This window comes from Danio rerio, chromosome 13 (assembly GCF_052040795.2).
Source record: "Danio rerio strain M-AB ecotype USA chromosome 13, GRCz13ab, whole genome shotgun sequence".
NCBI classification, from domain to species: Eukaryota; Metazoa; Chordata; class Actinopteri; order Cypriniformes; family Danionidae; genus Danio; species Danio rerio.
Window position 1 is genome coordinate 18,119,858 of NC_141033.1, and position 19,620 is coordinate 18,139,477.

Below are 19,620 nucleotides of genomic sequence, written 5' to 3' on the forward strand. Positions count from 1 at the left end.
TTATTTTCAGTTTTTAGACTAATATAAGTTTTGTGCCTTTTATAATAATTTTACATTTACCAAAATCAGGTGGTGACAAGGAAGTCACTTGATGAAGCTGTAAATACTAGAGCTGTGGCAATAAATTGAATCGAAAAATGATTCTGAGATTATTTGAATATTTAGTTTTTACCAAAAGATGGTGCTGTATTTTAAAAAAATCAGCTGTAAACTGCTTGCCTCCAATTCCTTTCACATATCGCTTAAACGTAACATAATCAGTATTAAAGTTAGGAAAAGTTAAGTGGATTACAAGAGCTGTGTTTACATTAATCACATGGCTTAAAATACATGAAAAATGCATTTAGGCACTTTTTGTAGTTTAATGTTTCTAAGTGTTTAATGATTCTCTTGCGTAATATGTAAACTGATGACAAAACAGGTGATTTTGCTGACATTTTAGGATTATAAGGCTGAACGGCATGAAATGCCATCAATCTTGAGACAATTCTCAGCATTTCTCTGTTGCAATCGGGATATCACAATAAACGCTGAAAAAGTCAAAGCAGTGCAAAAACTACCAGATTACTGTTGTGTTTTGTAAAAAAGAAAAACGCTACACAAATGCAGACATTTCTTCTTTCTTTTTACTGAACTTGTCTGCAGTAAGGAAAACAGGACACGGATGAGAAACAAACAGGTGTCCAACTAAAAAGTAACTCAGGGTTATACAAAGAGTGCCCAATACAAAATACATACTTTCCTGATATGTTTGTTCCATCTCACACTAGATGCACTACAATTACTATGGTATAAAAACAGCACTACAACATGCAAAAGAGAGAGATCAGCTTAGAATGTCACTTACCAGATTTATAATGATTTGATTAGCTGTTGTTTGTAGTTTTACACTGAATTTTTTCTATGGACTTATTATGCTGTCTCTGTCGCCATCTTGTGGATGAACAACGTTAACTGTCCTTGCTCTGCTACAAAACCATACTCTTGCCTAAAAAAGCCTCAAAGGTACATTGTTGTCCAACAGCAGCAATATTTGTCAAAAAAAAAAAAAAAAAAATATATATATATATATATATTTTTTTTTTTTGTATTGATAATTTTTTTCTGTAAATAGTAACTTATTCAGGGTTCAAAATCAATTCATTAAAGTAATATTTTAAATTATTTTTAAAAGAAATAATTTATGCTCATTATTTACATTATTTTTTTATTGCGAAACATTATTATTTTTCAAATAAAATATTTACATTTAAAACACACACACACACACACACACACACACACACACACACACACACACACACACACACACATATATAATTTATATATATAATACACAATTTATGCCTGTGATGAAAAAGTTGTTATTACTTCAGTTATTGTGATGAAAGTATTTTAGGCATTAATTTCTTTTTTTTTTTTATTGAAGATTCAAAAGAACATAATGTATTTGAATACACACATATACGCCTTTATTGCCAGTTGTGTATGGTAATACTTTTCACAGTTTCAGCTAGTTTCTACAGACAGCAAAAATGGGCTCAATGCCGAAATTCTGCTTTTCCACAGCACCGCTAATACACACAGTGTGAACGTAACCTGTTAATACAGGCACCAAAATACATATGCACTTCTTCCGCCTGCAGTGTGAAGCAGGCCTAACGCTTCTGCCGTCAGCCAGCAAGTGACATTACTCTGCCAAACTCAATCTCTTCGTTTTTCGGGGAGCTCCAAAAATGGTTAATTAAGTTGCAGATTTTTTGCCGTTTCCCGCAGCGCAGGCTGTTGTGGGATTAGTGTGTCTGTTGCATCACGAACAGCAGCGTTTATGCTGTAAATCCTTAGGCTGGCCATCCCATAGTAGTGCCATCAAATCTGACCTTGACATAAATAGGAAGCCAGGGGACAGGAGATTATTCAATCAGATGCCACTGTGCCAACAAACAGTCTGCGCTCTGCTGCTACTATGAAGGAATGAGCCTTTTCCTGTCGGATTGATTTATCAGGGTTCCTTTCGGATTAAACCCACGAACACAAATGGAAAGGTTTAAAGCATTAGAATGGCTCGAGCTTGAATGTCTGGAACAGTTATAATTATTGCCAGAGGTGGGTAGAGGAGCAAAAATATGAATCAAGTGGAAGTAAAAGTACTTTTAAAAGTAATTGCTTAAGTAATGGGAAAGTAATAACATTTATAATTACTTCATTAAGAGTAATACAGTATCTATTGAGTCAAACATTTCTTCACATCAGAAGGATTGCACATTACAAAGCCCCTATTTTGCATTATAAATAGTCATATTTTGGTTTTGGGGGTCTCCAACAACAGGCTGATATGCATGCAAGTAAAAAAAAAAAAAACACTTCCTTTGTCATAATATGCATTTGTTTTTACCTAATTATACAAACGACTCCCATATCAATTGTTCAGGGATGCATTTGTTCTCAAACCCCTCCTTAGCTCGAAACTAATCTGCGCTGATTGGTGCGCATGACCCTGTCTGTTGTGATTGGTCAACTGTGTTCAGCACGAGACAGAGAAATACCCACCACAGCTATGAAGTTAGCACAGAGTATCGTATGTGAGAGCTCAATGAAGGAATGCAATAAAGCAATGCAGTTAAACACCAGCATATTACTCTACTCTTAACCTTAACCCCTAAGTAATAACAATGACACACATTCAGTATTAATCCACAAAGTAACAAAAGCTGAACTATTTAAAAAACTGACAGTTGATGGTGGTCATAACAACAAACAGCAGAGGATCAAGAGCACAAAATGCATTTAAATCAGTAAAGGAAGAAGCACGCGTTGCGTTGTCAACATGGTTTTAGACAGAATATGTGAATAGCCTCATAAAGATTTAACCTGAGAGATACAGTACAAGCACTGACCTATAACCGAATCTTCATCTGTCATTGATCATCATCTTCGCGTCATGATCAGTCCTGTGATCCTCCGCGCTCTGCTAGTGTCTGAAGGTAAAGCATTTTACCGGATCTGGAACTACATATTTGGTAATGTACCGTATGGACATCAATGCGTTCAAGCAAAAGATCTGAACCCAACTTGATTCATTCATTCGACTTGAGTCGACTATTTCATTAAAGAATCAATAGTTTTAAACACGTGCACTTTCAGATTTAAACCTCAGCTGGATGTTTTCATTCACTTAGAGCTGCTTTACACACTGCATAGAAGCTCATTTTTAAAAGCCCATAATAGGGGCCCTTTAAGTCATCAAGCCTACATATCTACAATATCTTAAGAGTTAACAGAAACACTTTAAACCAATTTAGTAGTAGTATCAAAAATAAATAACTATAAATATGTTTGTTTATTTTTTTTTTAGATATAGTAAATTAATTCATAGGAATGCACCGATATGGATTTTTTGCCGATACCGATAATTCTTCGGACTTGGAGGCCGATAGCCGATATATAGGCCGATAATTATAAATATTTAAAAATGTTATATTCTTATACAGCAAACTTCATAAAAGCTGCAACTTTTGATACAAACCTAATAATTGAGCTCAGATGACTTTGACAAACACAGAGCAGAATATAAAGACAGAACGTGAAAAGACGTATAAAGACGTGCCCGTATGCGGGATTCAGTGACCGGTGCACCTAGGCTCTCCCCTGTTAATCTGTGAAGGCTCAACATCTATGTGTGTGTGAAGGCTGTCATATCTATGTCATATCTATGTGTGTGTGTAATTAATATGAATATTCCGATCAAACTGAATACAATCTTACATCAACAACACATGGGAAGCAACGCGTTGATAATAACAAATAATTATATTAGATTAAAAACCTTCCGTAAAGTTTTTGTTCACATGTGCAGGTCAGTTTGGTTTGTTCGTGTGAAGCAAAGAGGGAGAGACAGAAAAGAGGAGCGCTTTTTTCGGGTCCTTGTTCATTCACCGGCTGCAACTAAAAGAATTAACCCCGAAACTAATATTATTCGGCCCTGGAGTAATAAATAAATCTCCCTGCTATCTCTAACACAACAAAGAGACAGAACAGGAAAGGCTTTCATATGTAATATTTTTTCCTAAGGCGATTTGAAGCAAAATACACAATGGCACTCAATCAAACATATCTACAATGATAAGGATAATGCTTACTTACTGAGTTATTAATGCCCAGCAATACCACGTGAAGAAAGGACGGACTTTGAAGGAATAATCAGTGTGAGGAGAGATACATGAACAAGTCTGAACATGCTCCGCCCACCCGTACATGGCAACAATTACGTAATTTATCGGCTTAAAGATATCAGCCTAATTTAGACATCGGATCGATAACGATAATCTTAAAAATAGCATTTATCGGCCAATAACGATATGGCCTCCAATATATCGTGCATCCCTATTAATGTATAAATCAGTTTTTGTCCTGTGGCTGCCGTCATATCATCCAAGTGGATGCTGCACGCTGGTGGTGGCGTGAAGAGACCCACTACATGGTTGTGAAGCGCTTTGGGTGCATAGTCACTATATAAACACACATTACATTTAAATCCAACACACCTACTATCTTCCAGAACTAATGAATGGTTTAAGTCCAACACACCTATCTTTCAGAATCTAATCAGCCTTTCCAATTCATCACAGCTCTATCATCTTTCAAAACTAACCAGTGATTCAATTTCAACACACCCACCAGCTTTTAGATTGTATCGTGAGACTTGCCATCGCCTCAAATACTTTATTAAAATCTCTTATTATTATTTCACAGGAATGATTTAACACTGCTACACATAGGGAAGTAAAAGTAGTTATTTAAATAAAATAAATTGTTTATTTGCTTCATTACTTTATTAAATTACTAATAAAATGAATTAAATATCTATATATTAAATAGTTTTGCATAGTTTTGTTTATATGTGTGTATCATGTACTTAATATATACATACACGTATATATTGCGATTAATCTTTGCCCAGCATTAAATTAAATTAAATTCCTTACATTTATTAATTATTAATTAATTAATAACCTGAGTAAATTTATAGGTAAGTACTCTAAAATTACATTTGTTTTTTTTTAAGTTAACGTAATATAGAAAAAACAATGTGTCATTCCCCACCTTTGATTGTCCCTGAGAGGTCGCATCAGAGGTGCTACAGCGTAGTACTGTAGCATAGAGACTGAATTGTGTTTTGACCTGTCAGCAATGTTTAGTCTGCCCACAGGCTGCACAAATGCACAGCGCCTGCTTGAGAAAGGTCAATCTGGAAGGGCGAGGGCTTGCTGAGTGATGGAAAAGGACAGAGGCTTTTGCGGCTTGTCAATACTATAAGCAGTGATTACATGCCCTAAAGGAGAGTTAGTTACAGATGCCAATCACTCAGCATATGAATTCCCCTTGTGGCTTGGTGAGGGGACAGTGAGCTGTGGGTTTATTGCCTGGACAGGAAATTGGCTGCGACTATCGCATTAGGGCATATAGTGTTTTAATAGGTCAACAAGTGAGCTTAATGCTGGTTGTTTAGTGCTGAATGTTGCAAAGCGTTGTTGTTTTTTAGTGTGGATTAGTGCAGTGACAGCATTAAGTGTGCAAGTTGATGTTTTATAGACTTGTTATCGCCCTCTAGTGTTTGTATGGTAAATATATATTTTAAGTGATGAAAGAAAATTGTAAACATTTTCAGTTCAGATCCTGAAATAAGATTTAGATTTAGATAATAAGATTTAGATTTAGAAAAGGCTACTTATTGTCCACTCCACCTCTCCGCTAGATTTTAAAAAATAAATAAAATTATTCTGTTCATCAAGGTGGCATTTATTAAATGTAAAAATGTAAAAAATGTACAATTGTATATATTTATTAATTTTAAATAACTGCTTTCCTTTTATATGTAGTTTCAAATTAAATTATCACCCCAATCATTATTGCTTTTATTACTATTACCATTAATAATAATAATAATAATAATAATAATAATTATTATTATTATTATAATTCATATTAGAGAGATTTGAAAATTCACTGAAAATTCATCTTTAAAATCCATGGAATAAATTGTTAAATTAAAATTTAAACTACTTTGAAACAGTTATTTTATAGTGCAATAACTTTGCAATAAAATTGTAAAATTGTACAATTTGTACTGAATTTTTTGATTAGATAAATGCAGCCTTGGTGATCAAGATAACGTTATTTTAAAACATTTAAAAATCCTACTGACCCCAAACTTTTGACTGGTATTATACATATCTACCTTATCTTTCGGACTTTGTTAAAAATAGAAATGGTTTAAACCAATTTAGTAAAAGTAGTAGTAGTACAAAAAATAAACAACAAAAATCATCAGATGTAAAAATAAGATTGTCTTGACATAATAAATTTAGTTATAATTCTTTTTTATTAATTAATTTTAAATAGTTTCATTATTTTACATAATTTTTGCTTGTTATACAGAAAATTAGGTACCTAACAGTTGTTTTCAACGGGTAATCAGGCTTTTGTTTTGATGCTGTAAGGTTATTAAAAGCAGTCTTCAATATAGGTAATCAAGGTTTTAGTTTTGTTGTGTTTTCTCATTTGCTTAATTAAAACCTGGTGATTCTAATTTTTGTTTTGTGTTGTAACTTGGTTCATAAAAGCAGTTTTAGTTTAGTTTTGATGATGATTATGATAATGATTTATTCACTATTAACTTGTGCTAAAGTGGTTTCAAACCTTTATAAGTTTCTTTTCTAATGAACACTAAAGAAGATATCTTGAAGAAAGCTAAAAAACTTACCATTGGCTTCCATAGTCAAAAAAACAAATACTATGGAAAGTCAATGGTTAGAGGTTTTCTGTCTTCATATATCTTATTTTGTATTCAACAACAACGACGACAACAACAACATAAAGAAACTCTGAATTTGAAGCAAGTAAAAGTTGAGTAAATGATGACAGAATTGTCATTTTTGGGTGAACTATCCCTTTAGGCCAAAAACAAAACAGTACATCAAATATGGTAACATGATAATCAGAGCTACAATTATAATTAATGATGTGTAAATATATTTAAAAGGATAAGATGTGTACGATCCAGTATATATTTCCTTTATATAAAAGGATATGATGTGTACAATCATTCAATCCATATGATTCTTTGAAAAAAAAAAAAAACTTTGCCAACTGATGCTTTGCTCTACTTATAATAAATATATAAGTGGTAATAAAAGATAAAAGTTCTTTGACATATTTAAATAATGAAAATCATTGATCAGTTTTAGTTTTGTTTAGATGTAATAAATTTGCTTTGAAGGAAGCATTTTTTTGTGTGTTTTTGGTTTATGAAAATTTTGGCTCTTTAAATTGTATTTTTACTTCTGGTATATCAAAGTTTTTTTTTTTTTTAGTAAGGTTTGTAAGCGATTTTTGGGTAATCCAGGTTTTTGTTATGACACAGCATATTAGGTACATAAAGTTTGTACAGCATGTATTGATTTTTTTAAGTAACTGATAGATGTTTTCAACAGGTAATCTGGGTTTTTGTTTTGTTTTGATGCAGCAAAGTTTTTAAAAGCAATTATCAATACAGGTAATAAAGGTTTTAGTTTTGTTGGTGCATTCTCATTTGCTTTATAAAAGCACCCTGTTTTTGACACTGGTTATTCTGTTTTGTTTGTTTTGTGTTGTATACTGGTGAAATTGCTTCATAAAAGCAGTTTTAGCAGGAATAAATTTGGTTTAAAAAAAGTTTTTTTTTTGTGGTTATGAATTGAAAGTAAATTTGGTTAATGAACTCTATTAATTTCTATTGTATTTTAATTTAATATCATAATTTTGGTTTGTCAGTAAATTAGGTTTATAAGTGGTTTTTAAAAGGTAATCTGGGTTTTTGTTCAACCCATTTATTTAAAATAAAAAATATATATTTAAAATATTTTTTTTCAGGGGACAACCTAATTGTTTTGTGTTCAGTCCACTTAAATATGTTAAAATTATTATTATTAAATTAACTTATTCAATTTGTGTCGGGACAACATGAAGGAATTGTGTGGAACCCAGCATTTTTACAGTTTAAAACATTTTTACTGCCTTACCTTTTTGAGTTGAATTAAATGACCTTTTCTAGTCATCTCAGCTTATATCAATCAAACTGAATAAAATATTAAGTTAAACTTTAACCTAAAAACGTAATTAGTATATGATTAACTTATTAAAAAAAGTTAAAGTAACATGAAAACATTTGTAGTCATGACTTTTTGTTATCATTTTTACAGTGCACAATTAGTTTGTAAAATATTTTACAACAGGTATTTTTTTTTTTCTTGAATGGTTACATGAAAGCAGTATTCAACACATAATCCAGGTTTTGTTTAGTTGTTTGTTTGTATGCACTGAGTCATGTAAATGGATGCTATTTTTGCACAGGTAATCAGGGAAAACGGTTCATCTGAGGTTTTGAACAAGCTCTATGACACAGCGATGGACAAGCTGGAGGGGGTGAAGAAGGAATATGACGTCTTGAGCAAACGGTACAGCGAGAAGGTGTCCAGTCACAATACAGATCTGAGTCGACTGGAGCAGGTGGAGGAGGAGAACAGACGCTTGCAAAAACAAATCGACGCTCTGCTCAAACAGCGCGATACGGCCATCCAGTACCAACAGCAGTGGTCTACATCTATGAGGCGGTACATCATCAGTTGTCTATAATATGTGCTTATAGTTACAGTTACAGTTATTGGTCATGACACATCTTTATGTCATAAACACAATCTGTAGACTTTTTGACAATTTCTGCTTTGATTTTGAGGTAAAAAGTGTGGAATTGATTGTGTTATGGGAAAATATGTTAATCAGCTGATAGTATAAGATTTGCGTTAATATTTAATACATTCACACAGAGGTTGAGGGATGTTAAAGCTGTCATTGACTGACATTGCTTAAACAAAAATATGTCAAAAATATATTTTAAATATTAAGTTAAACTAACCCTAACTTAAAAAATGTAATTAGAATCAGATTAACTTATTAAAACAAGTTAACCCCTTCAGACCTGAATTATGTTCCAAATTTCAGAAAAATGGGATGTCATGTGATGTCCATTTTAATAGACGCAGGGTCTGAAGGGGTTAAAGTAACATGAAAACATTTGTAGTCATGACTTTGTCATCATTTTTTACAGTGCAGATTAGGTTTGTAAAATGTTTTACAACAGGCAATCTTTTTTCTTGAATGGTTACATGAAAGCAGTATTCAACACACAATCCAGGCATACCTTTAATGCAAAAACATTAAATATGGTTAAAATTAATACATTAAATATGTTTAAATATGTTAAGTAGAGCTACAAGCATATTTAAATATTCATACATATATAAAAAAGCTTAGGTTGTGTACATCTATCCTTAAAAACAGATAAACAAAACTTATTTTAAAGATTGTGTGAACGTTTTTTAGACATGACAGCTAAATCAAACACAATTTGCTCTTTTTTGCATGTTCTACTATGAAATTAAAGTGATTGTTCACCCAAAAATGAGAATTTAATCAATATTTACTCATGCTCAAATGGTTTCAAAGCTTTGACTTTCTTTTTTCTGTTGAACACAAAAGAAGAAAGCTGTAAAACTGTAAACTTTAATTTCCATAGTTGGAAAACCAAATACTATAGAAGTCAATGGTTACAGGTTTTCAGCTTTCTTCAAAATATCTCCTTTTGTATTCAGCAACAAAAAAACTTTGAGTTTGAAACAAGTAAAGGTTGAGTAAATTATGAAAGAATTTTCATTTTGGGGTGAACTTTCCCTTTGTTGCAAAAAACATAAAATATGGTAAAAATTAATACATTAAATATTGTAAAATGTTAAGCAGAGCTAGAAGCATAATTAAATATGCCTAAATTTATAAAAAGGTTAGAATGTGTACATTTATCCTTTAAAACAGAAAAAAATATATATTTGAATGATTGTGTGAACGTTTTTTAGATATGACTGTCAATTCAAACACAATTTGTCCCATTTTGCATGTTCTAGTTTTAAATTAAAATGATCCTTCACGCAAAAATAAGAATTTACTCAATATTTACTCATGCTCAAATGGTTTCAAAACTTTGAGTTTTTAACTTTCTGTTGAACACAGAAGAAGAAAGCTAGAAAGCTAGAAATCTATAGTTGGAAAATCAAATGCTATGGACGTCAATGGTTACAGGTTTCCAGCTTTCTTCAGAATATTTCCTTTTGCATTCAATAACAACAACAACAACAAAAATAAACTCTAAAAGTCCAAGTTTAAAACAAGTAAAGGTTGGGTAAATTATGACAGAATTTTTCATTTTTTGGTGAACTATCCCTTTATTGCAAAAACATTAAAGGTGCAGTAGGTGATCTTCCACAATGCTAACAGCTTAGCATAAATCTCTGAATCACAGTCCCTCCCCTGCCGTCTAGAGCTAAGCATCCTGAAACAGGAGCATGGCAAAATAACCCTCTCGTGTTAAAAGCGACTAGTGCTTGTCTGGCGGCGTGCTAGCCAAACTGACAAAGTTTTGTTGTTAAACTAATTAAAATCTACATCATCAATGCTGTAAAAGGTCCCTAATGAAACTGAAAATAGTCTTATCAATCTTTCATCGAAAGATTTTATTAGCTGAACAAAAAAGGTAACTCCAATATTGATTGGTTTTTAAAAAGTTTTGATTCAGCGGGCTCTATTTTGACGGTCCATGCGCAAAACGGAAAGCGTAGGACGCAAACGCTTTCAGGACGTGTCAGAATCCATATTTGCTAATTTAAGGACAGGGAAATTCGCTTTGCGCCGTGGCGCATGGTCTAAAAGGGTTGAGTTTATTTTCTTAATGATTTATAGGTGTGTTTCAAGAATAAACCAATCAGAGTCTCATCTCCCATTCCCTTTAAGAGCCAGCTGCGTCGCGCCTTAAGCGCATTTGCCATTTATAGGGCGTAAAGTAAGTGTAAGTGGAAAAACTGAGCACTTCACAAGCAAACAGTTAACAGTTTTTTTTTTAAAGAAAACAGTTAAACAGAGCATCTACCGCGCAAGAATGAGAGATAATCGATCTACTTTCGCTCTTGGATAGGAAAACCTTTACGCACAGACATCAATTAGCCTATAAATAATTAATTTCGTTTGTTAAGGGCAAATATTTATTTCAAAACTATTTCTAAATTCAGTTCTAATTTCCAACAAACGAATAAATGAACAATAATAACAAAGTGAGTTCAAAAAACTGAGTTATATCTAAATAAATCTAAGCTTGTGTTTAATAAAACAAATATAAATATGGATATAATAAATAAAACTACTTATAATAATAACATTATACAAAGGCAAATTGTTATGAATAGACTATAAAAGCTTCCCGAGATGAAGGCAAAAAAGCAGTGGTGCAAATGCATTTGCTATTTAAACAGCGTGGCGCAACGCCTCAAAACGACTCTTGCGCCAAGCTGAAACTAGCAAACAAGTATTGCGCCGCGCCTTGCGCCACATTGCGCCGTGTGTATGATAGGGCCCAGCATGTTTTTACCGATCTGCATACAAACGGCTGCGCATTTGTTCAAAATTGCATTTGCTGACAGACAGATTGGGCTACTATATCGGAATAATGTGAGATGTCGGTCCAACTCTACTTAATTGGATGAAATTTTTTATGATGTAGATCATTTACTGTATTCATTACTATTAGACTGTGAAGAGACTTTCAACCAGCACAACAAAAAATGCTTCTGAAGACAATCACCTACTGCACCTTTAAATATGGTAAAAATTAATACATTAAGGCCCAGTTTCACAAACAGGGCTTAGGTTAAGCCAGGACTAGGCCTTAGTTAAACTAGGCTATTTAAGACAAATTTATAAAAATGGCCTCAGAAAAATATTACTGATGTGCACCTGGAGACAAAAAAAATGACACTGACATATTTAAGACATCTCTCTACAAGTTATTTTGAGTTGAGACAGCTCAAACATGCAATTTAATCTTGACTAGCCTTAAACCTTGTTTGTAGAACCGGGGGTAGATATGGTAAAATAATTTAAGTCAAGCTACAAGCATACTTAAATATGCCAAAATATATCAAATACATCTATCTTTTAAAACGGATTAAAATCTTTGAAAAATAACGCTTTGCCCCATTTATACAAATATATGATAAAAGCTCTCTGACATTTCGTCACCTTAGAATTATAAGGTTCTATCTGACATTTTTGTCAAAAATTAGTTATTGACATATTCTTATACCATGATCTAAATAAATTGTCATTTAATGTTTTTTTTATAAGTTGTTTACATTTTAAAACTCTTTATTTAAAAAACAAATGTTACACGCATACTGTTTGCCATATGGAATGCAAAAACTTTAAAGCTCAATATCTCAAACTCATAGAAGATAGAACCTTATAATTCCAAGGTGACTATATTTAAATAATGAAACTCATTGATCATGAAAACAATTACTAATAGTGTTTGTTTTTTGAAACCCATTAGGTTTGACTCTGTGCAGCAGGAGCTAAATAAGGCCTCGGCACAGAACAAGGAGCTGCAGAGAGAGATGGAGAGACTCCAGTCGGAGGTGACGCGCTACAAGAACTTCCAGCTGAAGGCGGTGAAGGACGGTGAGAAGTACAAGGAGGAGCGGGATTCTGTGTTTAACGAATACCGGCTAATCATGAGCGAAAGAGACCAGGTCATTAAAGAGGTGGACAAGCTGCAGACGGAGTTGGAGGCTGCAGAGGCCCGGCTGAAAAACACCTCTTCTGAGAGGATGGTGGCCAGCGAAGAGCTTGAAGCTCTCAGACAGGTAACTCTTTTCAAATGATGGCTGTCAGATAATTATGATGAGCCTGGATGGATCTTTAATAAAATTGCACACTCTTAGTGAAGGGATAGTTCACCCAAAAAACTAATTATGTCTTTATTATCTCGCTCAAATATACTTTTTGTTGTCGTTTTTTTGCTCTGTTGGAACACAAAAAAATATACACTCACCGGCCATTTTATTAGGCACACCTTACTAGGACCAAGTTGGACCCCTTTTGACTTTAGAACGGCCTTAATCCTTTGTGGCATTGATTTAACAAGGTACTGGAAATATTTCTCAGAGACATTGGTCCCTATTGACATAATAGCATCACGTAGTTGCTGCATATTTGTCGGCTGCATAACCATGATGCAATCTACTATTCCAACACACCCCAAAGGTGCTCCATTGGATTAAGGTCTGGTGACTGTGGAGGCCATTTGAGTACAGTGAACTTATTGTCATGTTCAAAAAAAACAGTCTGAGATGATTCATACTTTATGACATGGTGCGTTATTCTGTTGGAAGTAGCCATCAGAAGATGGGTACACTGTGGCCATAAAGAGATGGACATGGTCAGCAACAATACTCAGGTAGGCTGTGGTGTTGACATAATGCTCAGTTGGTAAAAATGGGCCCAAAGTGTGTCAAAGAAAATATCCCCCACACTATTACACCACCACCACCAGCCTGAACCATTGATACAAGGGAGGATTGGACATTCATTCACACTCATACACTACGGACAATTTAACTCACCCAATTCACCTATAGCGCATGTCTTTGGACTTGTGGAGGAAACCGGAGCACCCTGAGGAAATCCACACCAACACGGGGAGAACATGCAAAGTCCACACAGAAATGCCAACTGACCTAGCTGAGGCTTGAACCAGCGACCATTTTGCTGAGGCAATAGTGCTACCCACTGCGCCATTGTGATGCCCCAGATATTTTCATAGTTCATAAAATCATAAACCATTATCATGAAACACATAACAAAATGAAAACTGGTTTGATCATGCTATCCTTCATCCTTTATTTTAAAGCTGTTTTAGCATCGATATTGCAATGTGTGCATCTACAATAGTCACCTCACAGGATCTGCAATGTTGAGTTGTGATTACAATGACCAGGAACCGCACTTCAGAACATGATTTGTGGAGTCATTGCAATATGATTATTACCACCATGTAAAATACGGGTCGCTGTGAGCACCTTGGTGCTGTGTCGACGCACTAACCACTAGGCTTTTGGCACTAACAAGAAAATATTTTTAGGTGTAACAGCAGTTTTTGACGAAGACATCTAAAATGAAAGTACAAACATACATACATACAAACATAAATAACAATTAAATAAATACATAAATAAATAAATAAATTAAGCACTGTTATAGCCTTAATATAGAAAGATGTACAGTGTGTGTTATTTTAAAGTTATAGGGCTAATACTGTGTACACACAAGACACAGATGAAGGTGAAGCTGAAACTAGCAAACAAGTATTGCGCCGCGCCTTGCGCCACATTGCGCCGGGTGTATGATAGGGCCCAGCATGTTTTTACCGATCTGCATACAAACGGCTGCGCATTTGTTCAAATTTGCATTTGCTGACAGACAGATTGGGCTACTATATCGGAATAATGTGAGATGTCGGTCCAACTCTACATAATTGGATGAAATTTTTTCATGATTTGTGGAGTCATTGCAGATGTGAACCCTAATAGAGTGAAAAATTTTCATTTAGATGTGTTTTAAAGAACTGTGGCTAATATATCAAGTGTATTTAAACAAAGAAATTCTAAAGTTTACAGATTTAGCAAAGATTAAATTGTATTTAATTATTTGTACAATGATGACAATAAAATTAAATTTGATTGATGTTGAATTTATGTTCTTAGATACTAAATTTTAAAATTAATATTTATATCTTTGTTCTATTGTTCTACGCTTGCAAATTGTTAGTTTTATGCATGTATAAATTGTTAGTTTTATGCATGTATAAATTCTTTATGAGTAGACTTATTTGGGTCATTCATTCATTTTCATTTCGTCTTATTCCCTTTATTAATCCGGGGTCGCCACAGCAGAATAAACCGCCAACTTATCCAGCATATGTTTTACGCAGCGGATGCCCTTCCAGCTGCAACCCATCTCTGGGAAACATCCATACACACTCATACACTACGGACAATTTAGCTTAGCCAATTCACCTGTACTGCATGTCTTCGGACTGTGGGAGAAACTGGAGCACCCGGCCAACTCCACACAGAAAAGTCAACTGACCCAGCTGAGGCTCGAACCAGTGACTTTCTTGCTGTAAGGCACTACCTACTGCACCATTGAGTCACCCTTATTTAGGTTATCTTTTGTTGAATTATTTTCATATCACAATGTATATTGCAGAAAAACAAAATTCTCGAAAGGTTGAGGCCTACATCCTCACACCTACCTTTTATGTACTATAATTGCCTGGGACCAGTGGTAGATCAAATGCTGTTTACTCCTGAATTTAATTTAAAAGGGCCAAACTTGTTTAGTTTATTTTCGAATTAGATTAGTTTTTTTGTTATATTTCCCTTGAAATATAAATCAAAGCATTATCTTCAGTCAGCAGTTATTTGAGAAAGTGTCTCATAAATACAGGATTCAAGTGTATGGTTGGACTGGGCATTTTTTTTTTATATGCTCTGTGTTCTGTAAATCACCTTTTTGTTGCCAAGTTTGTGCTAGGCAGCCAGCAAATAACATGCTGTTTTGTAAAGCACTTTAAATCAATAGGGTATAACTGTCGCTGACGTTAGTGTCTTTTTGTAGGAGCTAAATTCATCGCTGGTGGATAGAGACCGTGCCATCTGTGAGAGAAACGAGCTGTTGGAAAAATACTGCCACGAAGTGAAGGACAAAGCAGAGGCCCAGAAAGAGCTGAGTCAGGCCTGTAAAGACATCGAGACCGTGCGGGAGGAAAGAGACGTTGCCAGGAAAGAGCGAACCGAAGCCATCATCCAGAGAGACCAGTTATTGCGTGAATACTACCAGGCCCGACAGGTGCTTATAGTAGGCGCTTTACCATATGCTCTCATTAATGATATTATAAAGAATAATGTTTCATATTCTAGTGGAAAACATGGTGCAGTGTTGGAAAATTCATGACTAATGGAAGAAAACTAATCATGAAAACGTTTAAAGTCCCTCTGCTCAAAAAGATTGAAAAATGGTTATTTTAAAAAACATTACAATTTTATTACGGAGATTCTTTTTTTAAAACAAGAAGAACTGCTAATCTCACAGGATTGGGGAAAAATGCTCAGTACAGTGGGTGGCAGTTCAATATGATTATTACCACCATGTAAAATACGGGTCGCTGTGAGCACCTTGGTGCTGTGTCGACACACTAACCACTAGGCTTTTGGCACTAACAAGAAAATATTTTTAGGTGTAACAGCAGTTTTTGACGACGACATCTAAAATGAAAGTACAAACATACATACATACATACAAACATAAATAACAATTAAATAAATACATAAATAAATAAATTAATTAATTAAGCACTGTTATAGCCTTAATATAGAAAGATGTAATTCATGCTCTAATGAAAGCTTCCATCATCCAGGTACAGTTTCTGGAGGAGATGAACTTACAGAGCTGGGTGCACCTCTGAAAAGATCTAGTGCATTCAGGCACAGCTCCAAATGAATCAACCTTGTTTTTCAGCCTTTATAAACGCATCTATTCTCTCAATATATTCCATGTTAGCCATTTAGCAACAAAGCTAGAGTCACTGGGCAGACAGAAGCCCTGCCCATGACGCGAATACGCATCTATTGTGAAGTGAATTTGACGCACGAATGAAGCGAGTAAACTCAAAATGTTCACGCGTCTCTTTACGCAGATTTATCCACGCATGCCTTGTCTGGTGTGAACACAGCATAAGGCAGCCAATATATGAGCTCGCTGAATAGCTAGACTACTTGTTTATCTTAGATTATTTGTTTATTGCAACCGTCTTATAGCATTATGAAATAGCAAAGCTGGCAACACTAAAAATTGCATGTTGATGTTTTTTAGCTGTTGAAGTCTATTGCAAAAGCATCAACTAACGGTCAAAAGTTGAAGGTGCATTTTGCAGATAAACAGCCGCGGTATTTGCTGTGGCGGTAGGAACACATTGAACTATAAACATCTGTAAATATGGGTTTCTGACTATTAGGATCCCATTATTGAGGATGTTAATGTTTACAAGTCATTTCACTTTTTTTGCAAGTGCTTAAAATAACATTTTATTACAAAGCACAATAAAATGAAAGGGTTTAGAATAGTGTGGATTGAGAGTGCAATATTTGTCTGCAATGAGAATATGTAAACTCACATAATCCAATATATCACTCACTTTGTAAAAAAAACTACCAAAAAGGTGTCATTGGAGTGCAAAATCATTTATTGTGGATAAGACCTATTGAAATACAGTCAGAATGACACTATAATTCATATAGTTTACTATAATTCAACATAAATCATGAAACCAAAGATGCATGATGCAGTTGTGTGATAATAAGAAATAAGTGATATGACACAAACAAGAGTGCCTTTTTTATTTTCCTGAGCATATTTTATGGAACCGTAAAAAAAGCCAAGAAGTTAATATTAAGTTACGTTTTACATACAATTTAAAGTCTTTATTTTTCTTGCCTTGATAATGGTGGTAGTAAATAGTAAAAAAATATAATGGTACGTTTGAACAACTAATTTGTATGATTCAATGTATCACTCAAGGCAGTGACATGTCGCCACCTTTTAGTGATATTGTGTCATGTTGATTTATCCATGATAAGCCTCAATCAGTCCAAGGTACCATTACAAATATGCACTCAACATTATTATAGCATTACTAAAATATAGAGCAATATTTTAGAACATTTCACAGAGATATTGAGGTATGATATTATTTATAAATAAAGAGTTTAGATGCAAAAGCCGCTGAACGCCATTTCCGCCAAAAATTAGCTAATGACATTAAGTGAATGCTTTAGGCATTTAGTACACTATTAACAAATAGATTTGCTTCTAATAATCCAAATCGCAGCGTCAGCGCAATCAGAAATAACAGTTTGTTGGCAAAAGTTGCTAAACGCCACTTGCCTTTGACAGTAAAAGCCGCTATATCCCGAGAAGCAATCAGAAGCGTGAATTGAATGATGTTTTCAATATAGCAGCGCGCTTATACGCCGGCCTTTATGAAGAGACTGTTTTATATGCTTCTGATTTTGATTTTAAAAGACGGAGTTTGATTAACTGGATTAGCCTGTCCGACTGTCAGTGAATGTCAAGTGAAAACATCCCTTACCTTAAAAGTCTGTGCATTATAAGGAAAAGAATACACAATGTACAGTCAGAAGTGTAGCATGCATTCATAACGTTTTTTTTTTTTTTGTCTGATTTACTATACATTAAACGGCAACTGCGTTTCACAAAACACTGAATTAAGATGTCGTTCTTTTATCCCACGTGGATGCTATGAGGATAAAGAAGAGACCAAGACCTTAAGTATGATGGGATTGAATGATTGACAGCTTCTAAAATTGTCTGAGAGATATCCCCTTTTAGCCCAGTAGGCCTTACTTGTATAAATATAAGCTATTTTTAAAAGATAAATATAATGTGTCAAACAATACATTTTTTGTATCACTTCATAATACCTATACATCTGATGATCTTTTTATATTAATGGGCAATGCACAAATATGGATGTTTCATAATCTTTTTCATTACAATATTTGAATCCAACAAGCTCGGCTTACAATGTTTACATTGCTCTACTTACATTAAATCTGAATCCCAAATATCAGAAATGACAACAAATTGTTAAGATTTTTGGTAAATGCACTTACTTGACAGATTTCATTCATTTATTTGTCCTTTCTGGTTTATCTCTGGTTTATTAGAGATTATCACAGCGGAATGAACCACCACTTACTGGACAGATATATACATGTTTTATTTTAGGAGTTTTATGTTTGGTAAAATAATTTCTAATTGTATTTTTAGTGATTTTCAACTAATTACACTGTCTTGTATTAATAGGTAGATTTAGAGTATTTTTTTTTTTTTTTTGCATAAAAAGCACTATTGGATTTAGCTCATTTTGATCCTAAAGAAAATTTACCTTGTTAAAAACCAAAGAATTGTCTAAAGTGACATTTAAACAAAATGTATTTTATTTAGTAGCTAATAACTGTATCATTACATATAAAATGAAACTTCTGAACCTAATCACTGGAGCCTGATAGAAAATGCTCAGTTACAAGAAAAGAGGTCTGATGGATTTAAAAGGTTTTGCATATGAACTCTTTAAATATTTGCGCAACCCTATATGAACATTCATTAAAAATGGGGGACAAATATCACTTGTTAGGCATATTTACTAGTTATTTGTCGAATAAGTAGTATTAACAAAAAAGAAAATATATGAATCAAGGAGATCAAACCAAAGTTGATCAAACCATTACTTTTGATTAAAGAGCCCATATTATACATGAAATAGGGTCATATCTTGGTTCTAAGGGTCTCCAACAACAGTCTCCAACAATATGCATGCAAGGTCAAAAAACACTTTCATGGTCTTATAATCTGCATTTATTTTTACCTAATTATTCCAGCGACTCCTGTATGAATCGTACAGTGATTCATTTGTTCCCAAACCCCTCCTTAGCGCGAAGCTAATCTGCGCTGATTGGACCAATGACAGTCTGTTGCAATTGGTCAACTGCATTCAGTCAGAGAGTGAAATGCCCAACAGCTAATCATCAATATAAAAGTAATCACAGTTCATACACGCTC

The 19,620-nt window shown here is 33.9% G+C and overlaps 1 protein-coding gene across 9 annotated transcripts in view; it reads left to right on the forward strand.

The window, feature by feature from the left end:
* The window catches only part of dlg5a (discs, large homolog 5a (Drosophila)), a 155,188-nt gene that overhangs the window by 55,511 nt on the left and 80,057 nt on the right, over window positions 1–19,620 (forward strand). For 6 of the 9 annotated variants that reach the window (XM_087278384.1, XM_087278378.1, XM_087278382.1 and 3 more), the window contains 3 exons: window positions 8,392–8,651; window positions 12,470–12,782; window positions 15,598–15,828. In XM_087278384.1, the coding sequence (XP_087134510.1) occupies window positions 8,392–8,651; window positions 12,470–12,782; window positions 15,598–15,828 (804 nt within the window). Of the gene's footprint in view, window positions 1–8,391; window positions 8,652–12,469; window positions 12,783–15,597; window positions 15,838–19,620 lie in introns of all 9 variants that reach the window. The other 3 variants (XM_087278377.1, XM_087278380.1, XM_087278379.1) reach the window with 1 other exon arrangement.